Genomic DNA, 20648 nt, shown 5'->3' with positions numbered 1-20648 from the left:
AGTTCTTGTGAATAACTTTGTGAAACACCTCAAAAGGCAGTTGTGACTAGAACTCATTCGGAGCTGATTAAAGGTCTTTGGTGTCATTCACAACTTACATCCATGGGATGACTCAGTCAATAAAGAGTTTTGTGTTTAACTTCAATATTTATTTTTTTTTTGGAGATATAATTGACATACAATAAATTGCATATATTTAAAGTATACAATTTGATTTCTTTTTATTAGTGTGTATATGGCAATCCCAATCTCCCAATTCATCCCACCCCACCCCCCACTTTCCCCCCTTTCAATATTTATTTCTTCCTCCTTCCCTCTAGTGGGAAATAATACATATTCATTGTTGAAAGTTGGGGAAATACAGAAAATACAGAGAAGGCCTCCATGATCCCATCATGTAAAAGAAGCTGCTTCCAGGGTGGCAGTGCACACACAAACTGCCAAGACTTCCTGGATGGTACTTGTGTGTTAGGCCTGTTACGTTCTGAGAGTCCTTTGAGCCAAGCCTAGTCTTACCGAATTTTTTTAAGTTTATAAAACTTGGGTTTTTCTTAACACCCGCCTATCAGTGTAACTGTTGTTTTCCTCTTACTTTTACAGGAGTTGGTGACTAAGTACTCTCAGCAAATGGTGAAAGGAATGTTGCAGCTGCTTTCAAATTGTCCGGCAGAGACCGCACACCTCAGAAAGGAGCTTCTGATCGCGGCGAAGCACATCCTCACCACTGAGCTGCGAAACCGTACGTCCGCCTTGCCTTGGGCCGCTCGCCCGCCTGTGAGCGTGGGCCTGCTGCTCACGGTCCATCGTTGTGCTGAGCCTTCAGCTCACTCAGTGTTTTTGGCTCCATGTGTCCTTTTATTGCTATTTTGGGTGTATTTTTTTCCCCTTTATCTGCCTCTCTACCTCCCCCTGTCTCTGCCTGCCCATCCCTCCTTTGCTTTCTCCCTCCCTCCCTCTCTCTCTCTCTGTCTGCCTGTCTTTTTTGCCTGCCACCAGAGTTCTCCCTGTGTCTTCTCAACAATTTCATAATTAATGTGATGATTTCCTTAGCACAGTCTACAGTCTGAGGATCTCTTGATATTTCTCTGCCTTCTGACTGCCTGTCTTTTGACATTGCAAATAGCCATTTGCTTTCTGATTTACAGCCAACAATCTTGAAAAATTGAGAAGTAAACAGTGTTTTCTTTCTTCATGCTGTGAAAATGATGGAAGGGCTTCAAGTGGAATGTTTTAAAATCTGTTTACTGAAGTGACTGAGTTATGTCTGGAGTACCGTTCTCAGATTAACTTTCAGTATTCCTGCCATTTGAGTAATAAGGACTTTGGAGGTGCCTTGGGGAGCCATAGAACAGGAGGTTTCTACTTGTTGAAGTGCTGACAGATAAGAAACCTTTCTCATGTGTATCAGGTAACCTCTGATCCATCACGCATAACTAGGCCCTCTTTTGAGGCTGTAAAGCTTGGTTTCAGTCTTGTTAACTCTGCAACGATTGACATTTCCAGGATGGTACTTTCCAAGGTTAGATCACGTTAGACTGGTTGAATTCAGGTTTTGAAGGATGCTGCCTTTTAAAAAACAAGATATTTTAAAGCCTGTAATAGTTCCTGGACTTAAACAGATAACATCATGACATCTCAGGAAGTTTTTATTGAAAGAAATGTATAAAGAATCATGTTAAATGTTAGCCCCATTATAAAATACAAAACATGTATGCATATAGTAGAATTTACGCATCCACTACCAAATGTTAGTGAACATATTACTTTGTTGGCATTTGAAATGATATATAGTCACCCATTTGTGCTAATCCCTTGAGAAACAGTAGTTTGGAAAAACCTGACGTTTACAGATTTACCCGTTTCCCCGGAAGCTCTGATTCTGGGTTATGAAGCTGATGTGGAGCTGGTGCCGTGCAACTTACTTCTTCTCTGCATGGTTTACTCATTCCCAGCCGGCCTCCAGCTTGTGCGGACTGAGCCCTCTGCGTCTTCCCCCTGCGCCTCCTTCCTCCTGGCCACCTTGCTGTGGGCAGTGGGGCATGTTCCCTCCTCTGACCTCAGAGGGACTGCTTGTGTCTTCTCCCATTTTTCTCCCTGTGCTGCCTGGCTGTGGGAGGGGTCTCTCCAGCGTGCATGTGTCTGTTATAGCTTTGATCCTCAGTGGCTATTTGCTGACAGAGAATGTACTGTTTGCTGCATGATTTGCCACCCTGTGTGCGCGTCCTCAGCAACGTCGGTTGTCCCTGAGTGGAGACCAGCTGTTCCACCCTGTCAGGGCCTCAGGCCTGCAGAGTCGCAGGGAGGGGAATACTGCCCCCTTGGGTAGATGGTGCCAGCTTTTAAGGACAATGGACAGCACCTCCTGAGAAGTGTTGAGGGTGGGTTCCCTGCCAGGGACCCGAAGCTCACCGTTTCTTAGTGTATTCTCTGACACCGAGTGTGATCCCGACTGTGTCTCTGCGGCACGTGGCTCGTGTGGCCCAGCAAAGCCAGCGTCTTAGAGTGAAATAGCACATGTGCCTTCCTCCTCCTCACCCGTCCTCCTCCCTGCCCGTCCCCAGATCTAGATTGCTCCTGTGAAAGTACTGTCAAGTGACTTACTGCATACCCGATTTGGTTGGTGATATGTGCAATGGGTGTTTATGTTCCAGAGTTCATTCCTTGCATGGACAAGCTGTTTGATGAATCCATACTAATTGGCTCAGGATATACTGCTCGAGAGACTCTCAGGTATAATGTTAAACCTGTGATATCTGGTTGATTCAGTGACAGGGGCCGTGGAGCCTAACACTTTGTTAGCATTTCAGCAAGTGTGGGCTGTTGGGCATTTTCTCTCCCCTTGGATTTAGAATTGCAGGAGGTTTTGGAAACGCCTTAGGTCAGAGTAGTTGTCTTGATTTAAATTGTAGGTAGAACTATCTGACTAGTGTTAGTTTTTTTTTGCCTTCTAAGTAGTAAATGCACCTTTTTATTAAAAAAAGAGTATTTGATCACCTACTGGGAAGAAAGAGAAAACCTTTTGGTTCTCCACAAGATCAAGTAACATGGCTAATATTTTAGACTGTTTCCTTCTAGTCTTTATTCTTATGCATTTTATAAAGTAAATATAGTTGTGATCATGTTTATTGTTTCTAAAGGAGAGAATTAACATTTAATCATCTTTTACAATGTAAAATGAATCAACATTAGTCATTTTTTGGTGATAGGGAGGGGTGATGGAGCTTGTGAAAAATATGCAGAATATTCTGAACGTGATAAAGACTGCTCACTGTGTTTTCTATATAAATTCTGTTGTAAAACATCGAGTGAGACATTCTTCATAACTTGGAGTTGAACCCACCTGAATGGATATCAGATTGAAACCCTCGAGTGGTTTCTGTCACCCTCAGACACAACCCAGACTCTTGACCGTGGCATGCGGCCCCCGCGGGGTCTGGCTATGTTCTCCCTGCCTGGCCTTCTGTGGCCACTTACACCTCGGCGGCTCCTTGGCTCCTCCAGGCAGTTCCCACTCAGGGCCTTGACCTTGCTGTTTCCTCCAGCTGGAAATGCCCCTGGTTGAGGTCTCAGAGCCGATGTCACCACAGAGGGGCTTTCCCTGGCCCCCACCAGCCTTTCACCTGATGCCTTTTCACATCTCCCGCAGCACTTAGCAGTTTGCACAGTTGATTCCTTTACTCGTGTGTTTCCCCTCCTGTAAATAAGCTTCCTGAGGACAGGGACTCTATTTACTGGCGTCCCCATGGCATCCCTGGTGCCAGGCCCAGTGTCTGGCACGTGGCAGGTGTCCGGATGTTTAGCAAGTGAAAGCGCTGGGTGGCCCAGACACTGTTGTTGCAGCTCGATAAAATACACAGTATATAAGGTGTATTTGACACAGGCTGTTTATCTTTGCGCCACAGAACCCATTCAGTGCACCATCAAGCTGGTGGGTACGTCTGCTCAGGTTAACGAGACGTGCCAGTATAAATGTGACATGCACAAAGTTAACGTTTTTAATTTAGAGCAAAGATTTAAGCAGTAAGACAAGACTTGAGCCTTTTAATCACGTAGCTGGGAGGAAATAACAAGGGGGAAACAGGGCCGCTGTAGAACGTGCCCCAGACCAGCCAGGGGTGTTCCTGGGGCAGGGAGTGGTGGAGATGGTGGCCCGCAGGTGTGGCCCGTGGGGACAATGAGACGTGAACGAGCGGGGGTCTCTGCCCGCAGGCCCCTTGCCTACAGCACGCTGGCCGACCTCGTGCACCATGTCCGTCAGCACCTGCCCCTCAGTGACCTCTCCCTCGCCGTCCAGCTCTTCGCCAAGAACATCGATGACGAGTCCCTGCCCAGCAGCATCCAGACCATGTCCTGCAAGCTCCTGCTGAACCTGGTGGACTGCATCCGCTCCAAGAGCGAGCAGGAGAGTGGCAATGGGCGGGACGTGCTGATGCGGATGCTGGAGGTACCGGCTCCCCGTGTAGCGCTACGCTCACACGAGCGCTTCCAGGCAGTTCATGGGCCGCCCGATTGCCAAGCTTGGTCCTGGGTGTTTAGACCACCTGGGTTCAAATCCCCGCTCCCCCACCCCCTAGCCAAGGCTCCTTGAGCGAGATGCTTGACCCTCTGTGCTGTTCTGCCCGTCTTCTCACCAGGGACAGTCACCGTGTCTGCCTCCCAGGGTGGTTGTGAGATGGGTGGGGCAGTGCACGAGTGATCTTAGCATAGTTCCTGGGGAGTAAGGAGGAGAGGTGTTTTCTGGGATGCCACATAGCCAGGTGCTGCATTATCTGGGACCCTCTCTGGAGAGGGACCCAGGGGTGCCCGGCTCAGGGGTAGATGCATCCAGGCCCTGTTCGAAGGCCAGTCACCCAGCTCTCTGGAACCACTTTTCCACGGGTCAAGTGGAGATGGTGACACTTGCTGTAGTGGTGGGGGGGGTGGGGGGCAGGGGGGAAGCACTGACCTCAGCAGGTGGTTTCAGAGAGTTTTTTTTCTGTCTCTGGAAGGGTGGTTGGCCTTGCTAAAGAGAAATGACTTTTGTCTCCCCTCCACTTTCTCTTCCTGACAGGTTTTTGTTCTCAAATTCCACACCATAGCACGGTACCAGCTCTCTGCCATTTTTAAGAAGTGCAAGCCTCAGTCAGAACTTGGAGCCGTGGAAGCAGCTCTGCCTGGCGTGCCCTCGGCCCCTGCAGCTCCGGGCCCTGCCCCTTCCCCAGCGCCTGTTCCCACCCCAGCCCCACCCCCGCCGCCACCCCCCACCCCCGCCACCCCTGTGACCCCAGCCCCTGTGCCTCCCTTTGAGAAGCAAGGAGAAAAGGACAAGGAAGACAAGCAGACGTTCCAAGTCACAGATTGCCGGAGTTTGGTAAAAACCTTGGTCTGTGGCGTCAAGACCATCACGTGGGGCATAACGTCGTGTAAAGCACCTGGTGGTAATTCCGCTCTTGAGTTATTTAGACAAACGATGTTTTTCATAGTGGGTTTTATGCGCATTCACTTATTGTGCTCTCTCTTTTCCAGAAGCTCAGTTCATTCCCAATAAGCAGTTACAGCCCAAAGAGACTCAGATATACATAAAACTTGTGAAATATGCAATGCAGGCTTTAGATATTTATCAGGTAAGGCGGTGCTCTCAAACCAGGCTCCTGAGTGTGGAAAATGCCTCTTATAATTAGAGGTGCTAGTGATGGATGAGGTCTCAGAAATCTTTTACTATTTGAATGGTCTAGGGGTTTCATATACCCAGGTTTGCTTTTGTTCTATAGCATAGGGTTGCATTTATGGTGAGAATTCCTGTAAGTGTCAGTGTATTTTGAGGGCAGGTAGTGTAAAAGGAATGCAATAGAAAAGAGATTTAATTGTAGTATATTTGTTACTGTTTTGAATACCTAACGAAGATTTTTGTGCTTTTGTGTATTTTTTGCAAATTCAAGGTGAGAATAGAGAATTTAAAAGGTTTGGGGAGGGGGGAGGTGGTGGATGTTTGTTATCTGATTCAAACACTCTGTTTTAAGTATGCAGCTGATCTGATTGTGTAATGGAATATATTCAGAGATAGTTTTAATTCCCGTGTGATTTTTTTTTCCTGTGCTAGGTTCAGATAGCAGGAAACGGACAAACATATATTCGAGTAGCAAACTGCCAAACTGTTAGAATGAAGGAAGAGAAGGAAGTATTGGAGCACTTTGCCGGTGTCTTCACAATGATGAACCCATTAACATTTAAAGAAATCTTTCAAACTACAGTCCCTTATATGGTGGAAAGAATCTCAAAAAATTACGCTCTTCAGGTGTGACACTGCTTTCTTACATTCTTTCAACATGTGTCGAATACTTGGTATCCCTTTTATTTTCTAAGTGATGTGCTTAAGGATAGTGCTTGTAGAGCAGAATTTTGAGAACTATTAGGCCACAGTAAAAAAAAAAAAGTCTTCAAAAGTTTAAGATGCTTTGGATCAGTTCCTTTGATAGTAGAAATTAAACATGCGTTAGTTATAGCCTCTTGGTACTTGACGGTGAGGATAAGATGACAGATTAAGTACTTAAGTGAACTGCTGCACCCAGTGCTCAGTAAATTGTTTTTGTTTGGTTTTTTTTTTGGTGGATAATTCATTTCTTGGAGTGTCTGATACCGATTTGGTTTTGTACTTTTGGAAAGTTCCTTATTTTTTCTTGAAGCCGCTTTGGGGAAGTAATGATTTTTGTCACATGCGTTTCTTGTTCTGACAGATTGTTGCCAATTCCTTCTTGGCAAATCCTACTACCTCTGCTCTGTTTGCTACAATTCTGGTGGAGTATCTCCTAGACCGCCTGCCAGAAATGGGCTCCAACGTGGAGCTCTCCAACCTGTACCTCAAGCTGTTCAAGTTGGTCTTTGGCTCCGTCTCCCTCTTTGCAGCTGAAAACGAACAAATGCTGAAGGTAAACTCAGTTAGAGCCAAGCCGTGCCTTGTGTTTGGGTTTTTTTGTTGTTGCTTTTTAATTCTTTTCATTTTGAACAGAAACTGGAGTGGCTCTTTGCATTTATACATATTGTAGTATTGATTAATAAATGTTTACAACAAATCAGGGCCAAGTGTGGAAAACATTTCATGTATTTCTAAAGCAGAGCGTAAACAATTTGTCTCCTGATCCAAAACGAGCACTTCAGAGTAGGTTCATTGGTAGACAGGGCTTGTCATTAGTCTTGGCGCTCTGATTTTCTTTTTTAAACTCACTTCTTGTGTGGACCACACAGGTAGGGTAGTAGGAACACGTCATTCTTTTTTTTTTTTTAAATTGACTGACTCAAAAGAACTCAGGAGGAAAAAACATCTTACCTCTTAGATCCGACGAGAAATGGTTGGCTGTGTAACAGTTCTCATCACATGCCCATCTTCTACAGCATGTCTTCTGTATGTTCATATTTTCTGTGGCAGCACATAAACATCCCATTTCAGGCCTATCTGTTCATTTTTCCCCTCTGAATCAAGAGCTCTAGCCAATTTGTGTCCCCTTATTAAGACCATCTGGGAGGGATGCGTCTCCTAACACATTCTTGTAGATAACTAATCCTATATGCATAATTGTATTTTGTCAATTATTTGATTCTAGCAAATGGCAGAAACTGATGCATGGTTACATCATCCACTAAAGGCAGCAGATGGAACAAAAGCCTTAGCAAAGTTCTCTTCCACTTACGGCAAGATATTTTAATTTCTGTAGAAGGTTGAATGTTATTATCAGTTCTGTCTGAAGAGAGATGTTTTCCCATAGGAGAAAGGTTGAGAATGTAAACGAGATCCACTTTTTTCTGAAGTAGATGTATAGCTGGTGGTGTAAAGAAGCACCAGTAACTTGTGCTTTTATGTGACAGCTTCCTCCACTCTTTCAGTTACATAGAAATCAGTTATCAACAACCTTGACGTTACTTTCATGTTAGTGTAAAAAGAAAATACTGAAACTTTTAGAAACATACAAAATATTTAATTGTAGTCTTTGTCCACATAATTCGATATCTTCAAATAACTCAACTTATGCCGATATCCAGGACAGCTATGTAGAACAACAACCAACAAAAAGAATAAAACCTAATAGATAAGCTTAATAATGGGGTGTCGGAATATTGTTCAGGAAAGGTGTTCAGAGAACGATTTCATAGGACTTTTTGTCGTGAGACTAATATAGATGATTTATCCATAGAAATGTATCATGCCGTATATAGTAAGAAATTTGTAACTGTATCACTAACTATACAGATAGTTTACAGCTTGCAGTTCACCTTAAATACACCTGCAAAAAAAATTCACATCAGCCTGTCACATGTCAAAACTAGGACTTGAAGTACAAGATAAAAAGCAAATCTGTCTTAAAATGTTGATTAAACTTACTATAAGCTAATAAAATGCTTTTTTTATTAAAGAACTACCCATGTGAACACTTTTTTCTATTAAGTCTTCTACAGCATTATAATCTCAGATGTCTTTTGAGGCTCTTCCAAGCTTTGCGTGTGTAGTATTTGATTGGTAGTGAAGTTTCAATTCCTTTAGGTTGCTCTTTGCCTTCTGATAGTTAGGAAACAGGCTTCTTTCATCTTTTTTTTTTTTTAAGCTCTTTATTGGAATATAATTGCTTTACACTCGTGTCAGTTTTTGAGGTACACCAAAGTGAATCAGCTGTATTTATACATATATCCCCACATCCCCTCCCTCCCGCTACTCCCTCACACCCTCCCTATTCTGGCCCTCTAAGTCATCACCCATCATCGAGTTTATCTCCCTATGTTATGCAGCAGCTTCCCACTAGCTATCTGTTTTACACTTGGTAGTGTACATATGTCAGTGCTATTCTCTCACTTCGTCCCAGTTTCCCCTTCACCCCCTCCCAGCCCCATGTCCTCAAGTCCGTTCTCTATGTCTGCATCCTTATTCTTGCCCTGTCACTGGGTTCATCAGTACCATTTTTTTAGATTGCATATATATGAGTTAGTATTTGTTTTTCTCTCTTTGGCATACTTCGCTCTATGACAGTCTCTAGGTCTATCCACCTCATTACAAGTAACTCAGTTTCATTCCTTTTTATGGCTGAGTAATAGTCCATTGTATATATGTGCCACATTTTCTTTGTCCATTCATTTGTTGATGGGCATTTAGGTTGCTTCCATGTCCTGGCTATTGTAAATAGTGCTGCAATGAACATTATGGTACGTGTTTCTTTTTGGATTATGGTTTTCTCAGGGTATATGCCCAGGAGTGGGATTGCTGGGTCATATGGTAGTTCCATCTTTAGTTTTTTAAGGAACCTCCAACATGCAGATGGCTAACAAACACATGAAAAGATGCTCAACATCACTAATCATTAGAGAAATGCAAGTCAAAACCACAACGAGGTATCACCTCACACCGGTCAGAATGGCCATCATCAAAAAAAATCTAGAAACAATAAATGCTGGAGAGGGTGTGGAGAAAAGGGAACCCTCCTGCACTGTTGGTGGAATTGTAAGTTGGTACAGCTTCTTTCACCTTATTTGGTTATTTGGTCTTACGAAGGAGGGACTGTTCACGAGAACTTCAGAGCTCACGGGCCCTCCAATTCCTGCTGCAAGGTGTCTGCTCAGCATCGCGTACCTACATAGTAAGATAGGAACCTAGTAAGTGCTTCTTTCACAGCCAAACTGGTGGAAGTCTACATATTTTAAGAGAAACAAGTTTGAGTCAAATAAAAGTTGGAAAATTTTTGTTTTGTCTTTCTTTTTGGAGTAAATTCATACCTTCTGTTCCTATTTTTTTTGCAGTGAACCCTCCTCATTTAGAGCCCATTAACCTGCCTTTTCTCCGTCCTGCAGCCTCACCTGCACAAGATTGTGAACAGCTCAATGGAGCTCGCGCAGACGGCCAAAGAACCCTATAACTACTTCCTGTTGCTTCGGGCCCTGTTCCGCTCCATCGGGGGAGGCAGCCACGATCTCCTGTATCAGGAGTTTTTGCCTCTTCTGCCAAACCTCCTGCAAGGTCAGCACAGTGGTGTGGGTTGCCTTCTAGTCTTGTGCGTGTGGGGGGTCTGGCTGCCCTTGGGTGCTGAGGTTCCTCCTCTGCACCTGGTGAAGGTCATGGTGAGGGGAGGTATGTGCATGTCCCCTGCAGTGTGTTTGTGTGTGTCCATCGCAGTGTCCTGCTCTCTTTAAAGGCAGTGGATCTTTAAAGGGTTGGGTTCTTCTCCCTACTCAGAGTTGAATGGGATTTGGAAGGTTTTTGTTGCCCCAGTTAGGACTTTGTTACATATTTGGAGCATTTGGTAAGTGGTTCTAGAAAGTGGCTTCGTAAGATCAGGGATCCCTAGGTTGAAAGAGAATTAGAACAAGAAAGGAAAAAAACAAGTTACAAAGCTGATATAAGCTTTATATAAAATATATAAAAATATGTTTATATTTTTATCTATTTGCTAACTTGCGAAGACAATTCTTTTATTCCTGTGTATTAGGAATGCTTTCAAGGTACGTAGCTAAAGGGGATCTTAAGTCCGGTGAGTGTTTACAGGTATGAACTGATTAGAAACACCATCCTAGGAATTTTTTTTTTTTTTTTTTTTGGTAAGGGTGCACTCTTGGCAAGGGATTAAATTTTCTCCTGTATTTTCTTTATAAGTTCTTTAAATAGAAGCCATTTATAGCATAGTACACCCAGGAGGCAACTGGGAAATCCTTGAATATGTTGAATGTAATGCGGCCCTAAGCCCCCCAGGCCAGGTGCTTAAGGAGGCCCTTAGTCATGCTCTGTTGTCCATATTTGACCCCATCTCCAGTCTTCCCTAATCTACATCTGCTGCTCTCATCAGTCTGACTTCCCCTCCTTCACTCTTCTCAACCTGATTTCTCCCCACCTGGTTTTGTTCAAGTGCATCCTCTCCTCATCCACCTTCTCCTTTGGATTCTGAATCTGGTGTGGCTGCTGTGATGCCTTCCCTGACGGCTTCTTTCTTCAGCCTCCGCTGTCTGGGACGTGCCTTGTTTGGGGCACTGTTATTTGCCTTTCTCTTTCCAGCTGTCTCTAAGCTTCTGTGGGCAGGTCCCAATCTGACATGTCTTAGGAAAGGGCTCAGTAAATACTCAGTTACTCTCGTGGAAAGTGGGGGGGGGTTGTGTTTATAAAAATGAAGCTCCTTCCATTTATAAAAACTGAAAGTGGATTAAAAAAAAATGTTTATTTTAGAGCATAGACATCAAAACTGTGGTTTACTGGAAACCTGAAAAAACACATAAGGTTGTAAACCTCAAATTTGAGATGAACACGTTGTATTAGAGTCTGTTTCTTTAGATTGGGTTTATTCATAGGAAAACATGATTTTTAAAACTTTGTGTAATATTAATCAGTCCTTAATATCAATTTAATCAACATTAAATGACGTTAATTATAACTCACATTATAATCTGTGCTAATCACACACAGCCAGCTGTTGTCACCAAGGCTGCTATAGACGGAAGAGGTCATGGGCGCAGTTACAGAATAGATTTAAGTAACATAGTGATAATACGGTGTAAAAGTGTTCCTGTTGCCAGGTTGCTGTTCACGTGTAAAGGTGGGCCAGTTCTTCTGTGCGTTAACTTGGGCATGTGTCTGGGGAGTAACCCCCCGACGGCCTCCCCTTCCGTGTCTAGGGCTGAACATGCTGCAGAGCGGCCTGCACAAGCAGCACATGAAGGACCTCTTCGTGGAGCTGTGTCTCACGGTGCCCGTGCGGCTGAGCTCGCTCCTGCCCTATCTGCCCATGTTGATGGATCCCCTGGTGTCGGCTCTCAACGGGTCTCAGACATTGGTCAGCCAAGGCCTAAGGACTCTGGAGCTGTGTGTGGACAATCTGCAGCCCGACTTCCTCTACGACCACATCCAGCCCGTGCGCGCAGAGCTCATGCAGGTGCGTCCTCGTTCTCGTGCCGCCAGCGGAGGGCGCCAGGGGCTCACGTATCTGGCTCGTACCCAGGATTTTAGGCTGTCCGGTTCCAAAGGGACGGGCCACAGTTGAGCTGGCGGTGCAGAGTGGTGGGCTTCTGGTGCAGCCTTCAGCTTGCTGTGTGAGTCTTCTGGCTTGTGAAACAATGTAAAGAAATACTGCAGGTACCGAGTGAATGTTTAGCAGTATTGCTCCCCTTTCAGAGGGCTTTCGCAGGGTCATGTTCTCGTGAAGTCGATGACTTGGGAAGGCAGATGTTAAATGGCTGCTGTTGCTTCCAGGGAAATCCTCTCTATCCAGGAAAGCTCTCGAGCTACGCAATAAAGAGATGCAAACTTATAAAGGAAGTAGAGCTGTCTGGCTACCCGCAAAGGAAACAGCAGATAAGAAAGGAGGCAGTTTTGAAACCATTTTATATTTTGGGATCATCAGAGTTCAGTGTCAAATATCAGGTTATTCCTTCCTGTTTTGCTGCTGGTGATGATTGGTAACGCCATTGGTGGCTGTTCAAGGTTCAGGCTGCTCACCTGCCCCTTTGGTGTAAGGGTCCAAACGTCAGCTTTCTGTGATGGGCAGTCACTCAGGTATGGAAGTCTCTGGACAGTAGATTGCAGATGCAACCTGGACTTGCCTGCCAGTCCTGAAATGTAGGTCTTGGGCTCCATCTAGGCAGGAGAGGATGGCCTAGAGGTTGGCTTGGAGCCTCCAAGGCCAGTCATTTGGAGGCTTGACTGACTCTCGAGCCTGAGTGGAGAACAGGACTGCTGGTTCCAGAAGGCAGGCCCAAGCCTGGGTGAGCTCCGTGTGGGAAGAGGAGGCAGGGCTGGGTGCTTGGGCCTCTGCCCTTCCGTGAGGCAGACAACCCTAGGGAGAGATGGGGCAGGGCTGCTTCTTTCCTTTGGAGGCACAGTAACCCTGCGTTCTGGACAGCTGGCAGAATACTGTCAACTGGCCAAGTCCCTGTGTGAGTGCTGGGAGGTGGGACCTCCCCATTCCCAGTTCCGCCCCCTCCTGGGAGGTAAGCAGAAGACCCCTCTCCTGAGGATACGTGAGCTTTGGGTAGGCCAGGTGGTGAGGAGTCTTAGACTACATCTCTCAACAGTCATGAAGGGGAAGCCTCTTTGGACCTACTGGAATGTAAGGGAAATTGGAATTTTGCTTTAAAGAAGAGTTCCAAAGTTTTATGTTGATTGTTGCTGGATACTAACACCAGGCATTGTTATAGAGGTGGTTTAAGAAAATAGATTTAAATAGTGAGCTATGGTAATTTTGAGGACTTATGATAATTTAGGTGAAAAAGTGGGAAGACTGACAGTTTTCTGAAACAGTGAAGTGCTTCTCCGTAACTTATGCTCACTGTGAGTACAGGGCACACAGTAATGCAACTTTCCCGTAACGCAGGTCCCTTTATGATGACCCCTGCTTTCCCTCTTCACATCCTTTCTAAGAATCAGATCTGAAAGGCACAAGATAATTTGTATATCATGTTTGTAAGTTATAAAGCCTAATAATAGAAGTAAAAACCTGAGAACGCACCATCTAACCCAAGGTCAAGAACTTTACCGGCAAATTGTTTTTTCTTCTCTGCTCCCCCATCCCATTTTGTATATCCCCCCAAACAATGTGTCATTTAGTTTTCTTGCCTTTGAGCTCTGCGCTGTTTATAACATGCTGCTATTTGTACTGCAGGAGCATGGAAGAACATTTGTACTTATATGTGCATTTTCTGTAAAGGCAGACAGATTTCTCTGGAAGGACATACCTGACTAATAACATTGGTTTCCCCCAAAGAAAGGAACTGTGTATTTGGGGGACAGAGGTGGGAGGAGGAGTTTTTGCCGTGTAGTCTTTCATAACTTTAGAGTTGGGATTGGGGGACCATGGGACCGCCTCGCCTCGGAGGGTTAATGAAAGCGCAATGACTTCCAGGCTTTGTGGCGCACCTTACGCAACCCTGCCGACAGCATTTCGCATGTGGCCTATCGCGTTCTTGGTAAATTTGGTGGCAGTAACAGGAAGATGTTGAAGGAGTCCCAGAAGCTGCACTACGTCGTGACTGAAGTTCAAGGCCCCAGTATCACAGTGGAGTTTTCCGACTGTAAAGCATCTCTTCAGCTCCCGATGGAGAAGGTAAATTTGGGAGTCTCTCGGAGTTTCTTAAAGATACTGTAAGTTTCATTGTAAGACATTTAATTTCCATTTGAAAACATGGAAATAGAACATAAGATTTTGGGGTGGGAATTTCTAACTCAAAGATCAAGGTATATTGGGGCCTGGCTCGGTCAGCGAGGGGCTTCCCTTATGCCAGGACGCCAGTAGGTGGCGTTGCCCCTGAGGACTTTGGACCCATGGGCAGGGCCATCCTTCCTGATGGACCAGCAGGTGTTGTCCAGCCCATCTCCCTCTTGCACTTAGTCTGTTTTGATGCCCAATGGGTTTTATGTCATGTCATTTAGAAGCCAGGTTAGTCCCGTTCCTGTCTCATCCGCATCTCTCCTGAGTACCTGCTTCTCTCCCAGTCTCTGTCCGGACATGGCTCCTTAGCCCACCGTGGACAGCTCTTTGGTCTCTCTCTGTGTGCCCTTTAGGGTGCCTCTGCCTTTGTGTAAGAATCAGCAGATTGTCCCCAGTGTGTTGTGGAGCGCGCAGCTGCTCCCTTGATCCTTACTGAGAACTCTTCCCTTTCGCCTTGCCCCTCCGGGTCCTTTGTCACACACTTAATGTTGTATTCATTACAGTCTGTGTTGTCGCATTCGACTTCCCCCTTTTTATTATATAACCAGCCTTCCCCACCCTTGTTACAGCTTTTGTTACCATGTCTTTTCAGAGCACTTATCTAGCCGTTAATGTACTGGGCATTTTGGGAAAGGGTTTTATAGCAGCCTTTTGCGTGTAACTGAGTGACTCAGCCTTTTCAGTGAGCCAGATCCTGGCTGGGATTCTTAAGCTCCTTGCAGGCCTGGGCTTAACAGTGTCCTGTGGCCTGGGGCCACTTTGTCCTGTCCTAATACATTGTATTGTAGAGCTCAGCTTGTTTTTGCCTTAGAGCCAAGCTGCACTGAACGTTTGTGAGGAAGAGTACCCATCGCGGGTAATGTCATCCTGTTATCTCTCTATCCACCTGTTCCCCACCCCCACCCCCAACTTTCTCAAGCACACGCATTGTCTCCCACCCAGCCCCGCCCCATAGAACGGTGTTGTCCTTTCCAATCTCATCTTCTCATGAAAACCTTTTATCAAAACGCTTGCCAAATAAACACTAGTTTCCTTGTAAGAGAATACAACTAAAATTCTGTCTTTATCTTGAAAATCACCACAGTGAACATATTGTGAATCTAGCCATTCCCACATTTTAGGTAATTCCTCAAGTTAGGATTCTGTTTGTTTTAGCTCTGTGAGTGGCAAGGTTGGTATTAGATTGAAAACTAAGACATCTGATTTTTACTTGTTTTCTACATAGACTGAGTAGAGCAAGAAAATCCCTTTAGAAGTATTTTTTTCCCTGAAGTAGCTAAGGCATGGAAGAAACCGGGTTTTAAGACGAGCTTCCATGGTCCTCCTGGGTCCCACCAGAGATTCCGTGGTGCTCCCAGAGCCCTGCCCCAGCGGGCAGCGTCCTGAGGGCCATGGCACACCCCGGCCACGTGCCGGGGAGTTACAGGACAGCAGTCCTGCCCTGCCATGCTTGACATCCCCTTTTTTGGAGGGGGGGGAAGGGGCAGGTAATTGGCCTGTAGGTTATGTTGATTGTTAAAAATAACACTTCTCAGTCATCCCTGCATGATTTACTACATAGCACTGAGCAGGTCAGAGGCAGCAGGAGAAAGGCAGTGCTGCGGTGCCCCCAGCAGAGCTCGGACATGCACGCTGGGGGTGATGCAGTGAGGAGCCCTTGTCGTGCTCTGTGTGTGTCGCCTGGCTGCGTCGGGGCGGGGCCTGTCCCCTGTCAGCCCCTCTCTGGTTCTTCACACAGGGCCTGGATAAATCTTTAATCCTCAACACAGATTAGGGCTTTGATTTAGAGGTATATAAACATCTTTAACATTAATATCTTAGCTGTTAAAGACTTCAAGTGTTTTTTTGTGAGATTGCTCCTTCCCTGTTGTCCTGGTCCACCTAATGAGTAGGTTAAGATGTGTATGTAGCTATGTAGGTTTTCTGAAAAATGAAGTAAACCCTCTTTCAAAGAGAGAATTTAGTAAAAGCTTAGGAAAGTCATCTTTCAGTTTTGAACTGAAATGACTCAGATTCTAGTTTAACGAGCTAATCTACCACAAGAGGCCTTCTGAGCTCACTTAATTTCTGGAATCTCGCATTGGCTGTTTAAGCATGAAATTAATGAACTCCACTTCACGTTTCAGTTTGAACCATGCAGTTCTTTATGTCAGAACACGTCTATCGCCTTTTCTGGAGGTTTCATTTGGTGCATACCTGCTGGCCTGTCTGCAGGCCCACTGTGCTCACTTCAGGAGCAAACGTGCATTCAGATTCTTCTGGGTGGTGCGTGTGCTCTCAGTGAAACCTTTTCAGAGCCGTGTAATTTCAGCACAGACGACAGTTTTTGTGTTTCTTTGCTGTAGGCCATTGAAACAGCCCTGGACTGCCTGAAGAGCGCCAACACAGAGCCCTACTACCGGAGGCAGGCGTGGGAAGTGATCAAGTGCTTCCTGGTGGCGATGATGAGCCTGGAGGACAATAAACACGCGCTCTACCAACTGCTGGCTCACCCCAAGTACGCTGGTGATTCAGTTCTCTACGCTTCGACGTACCTTGTTTCAGAAAATTAGGGACAGGGAGGGCCTCCCAGATCTCTTAGTGTTATAAGTATGTTCCTTCACGTCGGGAAAGTGGCATGTTGCAATGCCTCTCTTGGCTTTTAGAGGAAATGGAAAGAACTTGGGTGCTTGAGAGTTAGAACTTGTCTCAGCCGTAACCTGCCTTTGTCATTGCCTCCTCCGTTAGGTCATGAGCTACAGGGATCAAGGGTCAGGCTCCGTTCTCCCTTTGGGTCACTGTTATGTCCACCGCGCCTGTGCACGATAGGTGCTCAGGGATCTTCCGCTTTTCCAGCCCAGAGTGATCCTTTCATTCCTCTAGTATTTGTTGTGTGACATTTTGATTTTGCTTTTAGCACTTAAGGCTGTGACCTTTATATAATGATCTTTTGTGATTCTGTATATCATCTTTCTGTGTTATAAGTTTCAGGCAAGAGGTTTTTTCTTTGTATTTTTACATTTCTCACAGCATCAGAGATAATGCCAAGTATATAGTAGGCGCTCAGTTGGTAAAAGAGCATTGGAGAGAGAGCAGAGGTAGCAAGTCACAAGGAAACAAGGCAGCATTACAAGAGCCCACAGATCAGCAGTAAGAGAGCTGCTCTGACTGCAGAGATGAGGATTACCACAGCTAGGTGATATTATGTTTCAAATAAATGAAAGACAAACTTGAAAGCATGCCAAGAAATTACAAACCTTATAAAAATTGCCAAAGCACATTAAAGCAAAAAAAAAAGCACAAAGAGAATCTTTAGATAAGAAATAAGTCAAAAGAAATTATCCAGAATGTGTGCAGAGAGAGAAAAGGTGAAAACTTTTAAAAAGAATTGAGACATGCGTATAAATAAATATGTGTATAAATACAGATGATTGAACTTGGTGTACCTCAAAAAAAAATAATAAATAAATTTAAAAAAAATTAAATAAAATGGGGTAAACTTAAGGTCAAAAAAAAAAAAAAAGAATTAAGAGACATGCGGAAGAGAGCGAAGTGGCAAGTTTGATTGAAGTCCCGCAAGGAATGAAGAGCAAAGAAAAGGCAGTATGTGGTCAGATGTCATTGGGATATAGCTAAGGCTAGATTTTGAGAGAAACTTGTAGCTTTAATCATAATAGATTGAAAACAGTTGAGATGTCTGTCATCCATGGTGTGTGGATACAACGAAATGTCAGTGGCAGCGAGGAATGCACGGCTGACTCGTGTTCCAACATGAACAGATCATGTCTAATGCAAAGAAGCCAAACCGAGGGCTGCGTGTTGTATGGTTCCTTTTATGTGAAATTTCTAGGAAAGGCAAAATATAGAGACAGCAGATCAGCAGTTGCCCCAGCATAGGAGTGGCGACTGACTTTTTGGGGTGACAGAATTGCAGTAATGGTTTTGGACTGCAGTAATTGTTCCACAACTATATAAATTTAGTAAAACTTGCTGAACTACAAAATTGAAATGAATGCATTCTATAGCGTATAAATTATACCTCATTAAAGCTCTTAAAAATCATAATAGAGAATAAATGTCAAGTCAGAAAAAGTATAACAGAATAAGCAAAAAAGAAAAAGATGAGAAGAGAATGAACAGAAGAGAAAAACAAACATACAATAGAATGGTTCAGTAAACCCAAGAGTTGATTCTTTGAGAGAGTAATAAAATTGAAACACCTCTGGCAAGACTGACTGAAAGCAGAAATAACCCATGTCAGATAAAAAAGACAAGGACACTCCAGATGTCTCAGACATTAAAACAAACCCAAGGTGTTTATGAGCAACTTTTTGCTCATAAATTTTAAAAGTTAAATGAAATATATCAATTCATAGTTATTAGGCCTCCCTCTTTTTTTTTTAATATAAGTTTATTTATTGGCTGCATTGGATCTTCGTTGCTGCACAGGCTTTCTCTAGTTGTGGTGAACAGGGGCTACTCTTCCTTGTGGTGCGTGGGCTTTTCAGTGCGATGGCTTCTCTTGTGGAGCACAGGCTCTAGGTGCACGGGCTTCAGTAGTTGTGGCTCGTGGGTTCAGTAGTTGAGGCTCATGGGCTCTAGGCGCGTGGGCTCAGTAGTTGTGGCCCACGGGCTTAGCTGCAATGCAGTATGTGGGATCTTCTCAGACCAGGGATCAAACCTGTGTCTCCTGCATTGGCAGGCAGATCCTTATCCACTGTGCCACCAGGGAAGTCCCACTTCTCTCTTTTATGACGTTGATATTCTTGAAGAATACAGACCAGTTATTTTGTAGAGTGTCCCTGGGGGGGTCTGTCTGTGTCTTCATGATTAGGGTGAGCCTGTGCGTGTCTAGTAGGAACCTCACAGACGTGTTCTTGCCACAGTCACAACAGGGACCATTGGAGGTTGCCTTGTTGCATTGGTGAGTCTTACTGGCCTGGTCTCCATCGTCAGGTGGTTATTTTACTCTTTGTAATTAATAAATAATTGATGGGGAGATGAAATAAGTATCCTGTTTCTCATCAAACTTTTATCTGCTGGTTACAGCATTTATTGATGATTCTTCCCTGATTCAGTTATTGGTATGATGACTACAAAATGGTGATTTTTGTACCTTTTTAAAAAAATAACTTTATTGCTGTATATTTTCTATATCCAAAATTCATCTACTTCAAGCCCGACGTCTAGTGGTTTTCAGTAACTTACAGAATGTTGCAAGTGTAAATCCGATTTAGAACATTTTTGTGCCCTACTGCAGGTCCCTCCTGCCCTTTTATAGGTAATCCGCACACCCGTTCCCAGCCCAGGCAGCCGTTAATCTACTCTCTGTAAACGTGCCCCTTTTGGACATTTCGTGGTCATGCAGCCAGACAATATGTAGTCTCTCGTGTCCAGCTCCTTTGACCTAGCGTACTGCATGTGAGACTCATCCATGATGCAAACTTTGTAGTTTGCTCCTTTTCGTTGCTGAATCGTATTCTATTGTATGGGTATAAAATGGTGATTGTCTCCCTCCGTGTTCTCTCTCTCTCTCTGGATTTGGTTTTTTTTTTTTTTTTAACAAAGGGAGGAAGAGCTTTTCCCTCTCTTTTTATATTAGTTTATAGCAGGATGGGCTCATGGAGTCTGCCTTTACCTGGAGGATGACAGTCCATTATTTCGACGACCAGATTGTCTAAAGGGAGTCAGTGAGCGCCCTCCCTGGCTGGCTCCTGTGCTCCCGTGACGTGTCCCCGTCAGAACCCTTTGAGGCCCAGCAGGATGTTTCTGGCTCACCTCCTGCTCACTGTCCTGCAGCCCTGGAGCCACCGTTCCCGACCACAGGAGTTGGGGCCTCCTGAGGAAATGGACACAGACCAGGGTCTCTCTGCTAGATGTGCTCATTGTTTCAAAGCCTTTCGGTGAATTTTTTAAATTAATTAATTAATTAATTAATTGGCTGGCTTGGGCCTTCATGCTGCACACAGGCTTTTCTCTAATTGCGGCGAGTGGGGGCTACTCTTTGTTGGTGTGCGCGGCTCCTCATTGTGGTGGCTTCTCTTGTTGCGGAGCACGGGCTCTAGGCACATGGGCTTCAGTAGTTGTGGCACATGGGGTCAGTAGTTGTGGCTCACGGGCTTAGTTGCTCCGTGGCACGTGGGATCTTCCTGGAGCAGGGATCAAACCTGTGTCCCCTGCATTGGCAGGTGGATTCTCAACCACTGTGCCAACTGGGATGTCCTCAGTGAATTTTTTGATAAACAAAAGTTCATGATGTTACTGTGATCAAGTTGATAGATTTTTCCTTTTGTTTTATGCTTTTTATATCATTTGTAAGAAGTCATTTCCTGCACCCTCATTGTGAAGATACCCTTGTATCACCTTCTAAAAGCTCTGGAGTTCTATCCTTCACATTTTGGTCTTTACCCTCTAGAACTGACTTTTGTGAATGGCGTGGAGTAGGGGTTCCCATTCATGTTTTGTCCTCTGGATATCTAGGACCCATTTATTTATAAAGACCACTCTTTCTCCATCTCTCTGCAG

The 20648-nt window shown here is 44.8% G+C and overlaps 1 protein-coding gene across 8 annotated transcripts in view; it reads left to right on the top strand.

Annotated features, from left to right (window-relative positions):
- The window catches only part of TRRAP (transformation/transcription domain associated protein), a 105486-nt gene that overhangs the window by 18640 nt on the left and 66198 nt on the right, over positions 1-20648 (top strand). For 6 of the 8 annotated variants that reach the window (XM_057748297.1, XM_057748292.1, XM_057748298.1 and 3 more), the window contains exons 12-22: positions 601-739; positions 2652-2730; positions 4210-4444; positions 5051-5417; positions 5506-5603; positions 6080-6274; positions 6714-6905; positions 9808-9973; positions 11617-11873; positions 13839-14039; positions 16490-16641. In XM_057748297.1, the coding sequence (XP_057604280.1) occupies positions 601-739; positions 2652-2730; positions 4210-4444; positions 5051-5417; positions 5506-5603; positions 6080-6274; positions 6714-6905; positions 9808-9973; positions 11617-11873; positions 13839-14039; positions 16490-16641 (2081 nt within the window). The remainder of the gene's footprint in view (positions 1-600; positions 740-2651; positions 2731-4209; positions 4445-5050; positions 5418-5505; positions 5604-6079; positions 6275-6713; positions 6906-9807; positions 9974-11616; positions 11874-13838; positions 14040-16489; positions 16642-20648) is intronic. The other 2 variants (XM_057748295.1, XM_057748293.1) reach the window with 1 other exon arrangement.

This window comes from Hippopotamus amphibius, chromosome 9 (assembly GCF_030028045.1).
Source record: "Hippopotamus amphibius kiboko isolate mHipAmp2 chromosome 9, mHipAmp2.hap2, whole genome shotgun sequence".
NCBI classification, from domain to species: Eukaryota; Metazoa; Chordata; class Mammalia; order Artiodactyla; family Hippopotamidae; genus Hippopotamus; species Hippopotamus amphibius.
The sequence above is the reverse complement of the archived record's forward strand: the minus strand, read 5'-3'. Positions and strand labels throughout refer to the sequence as shown.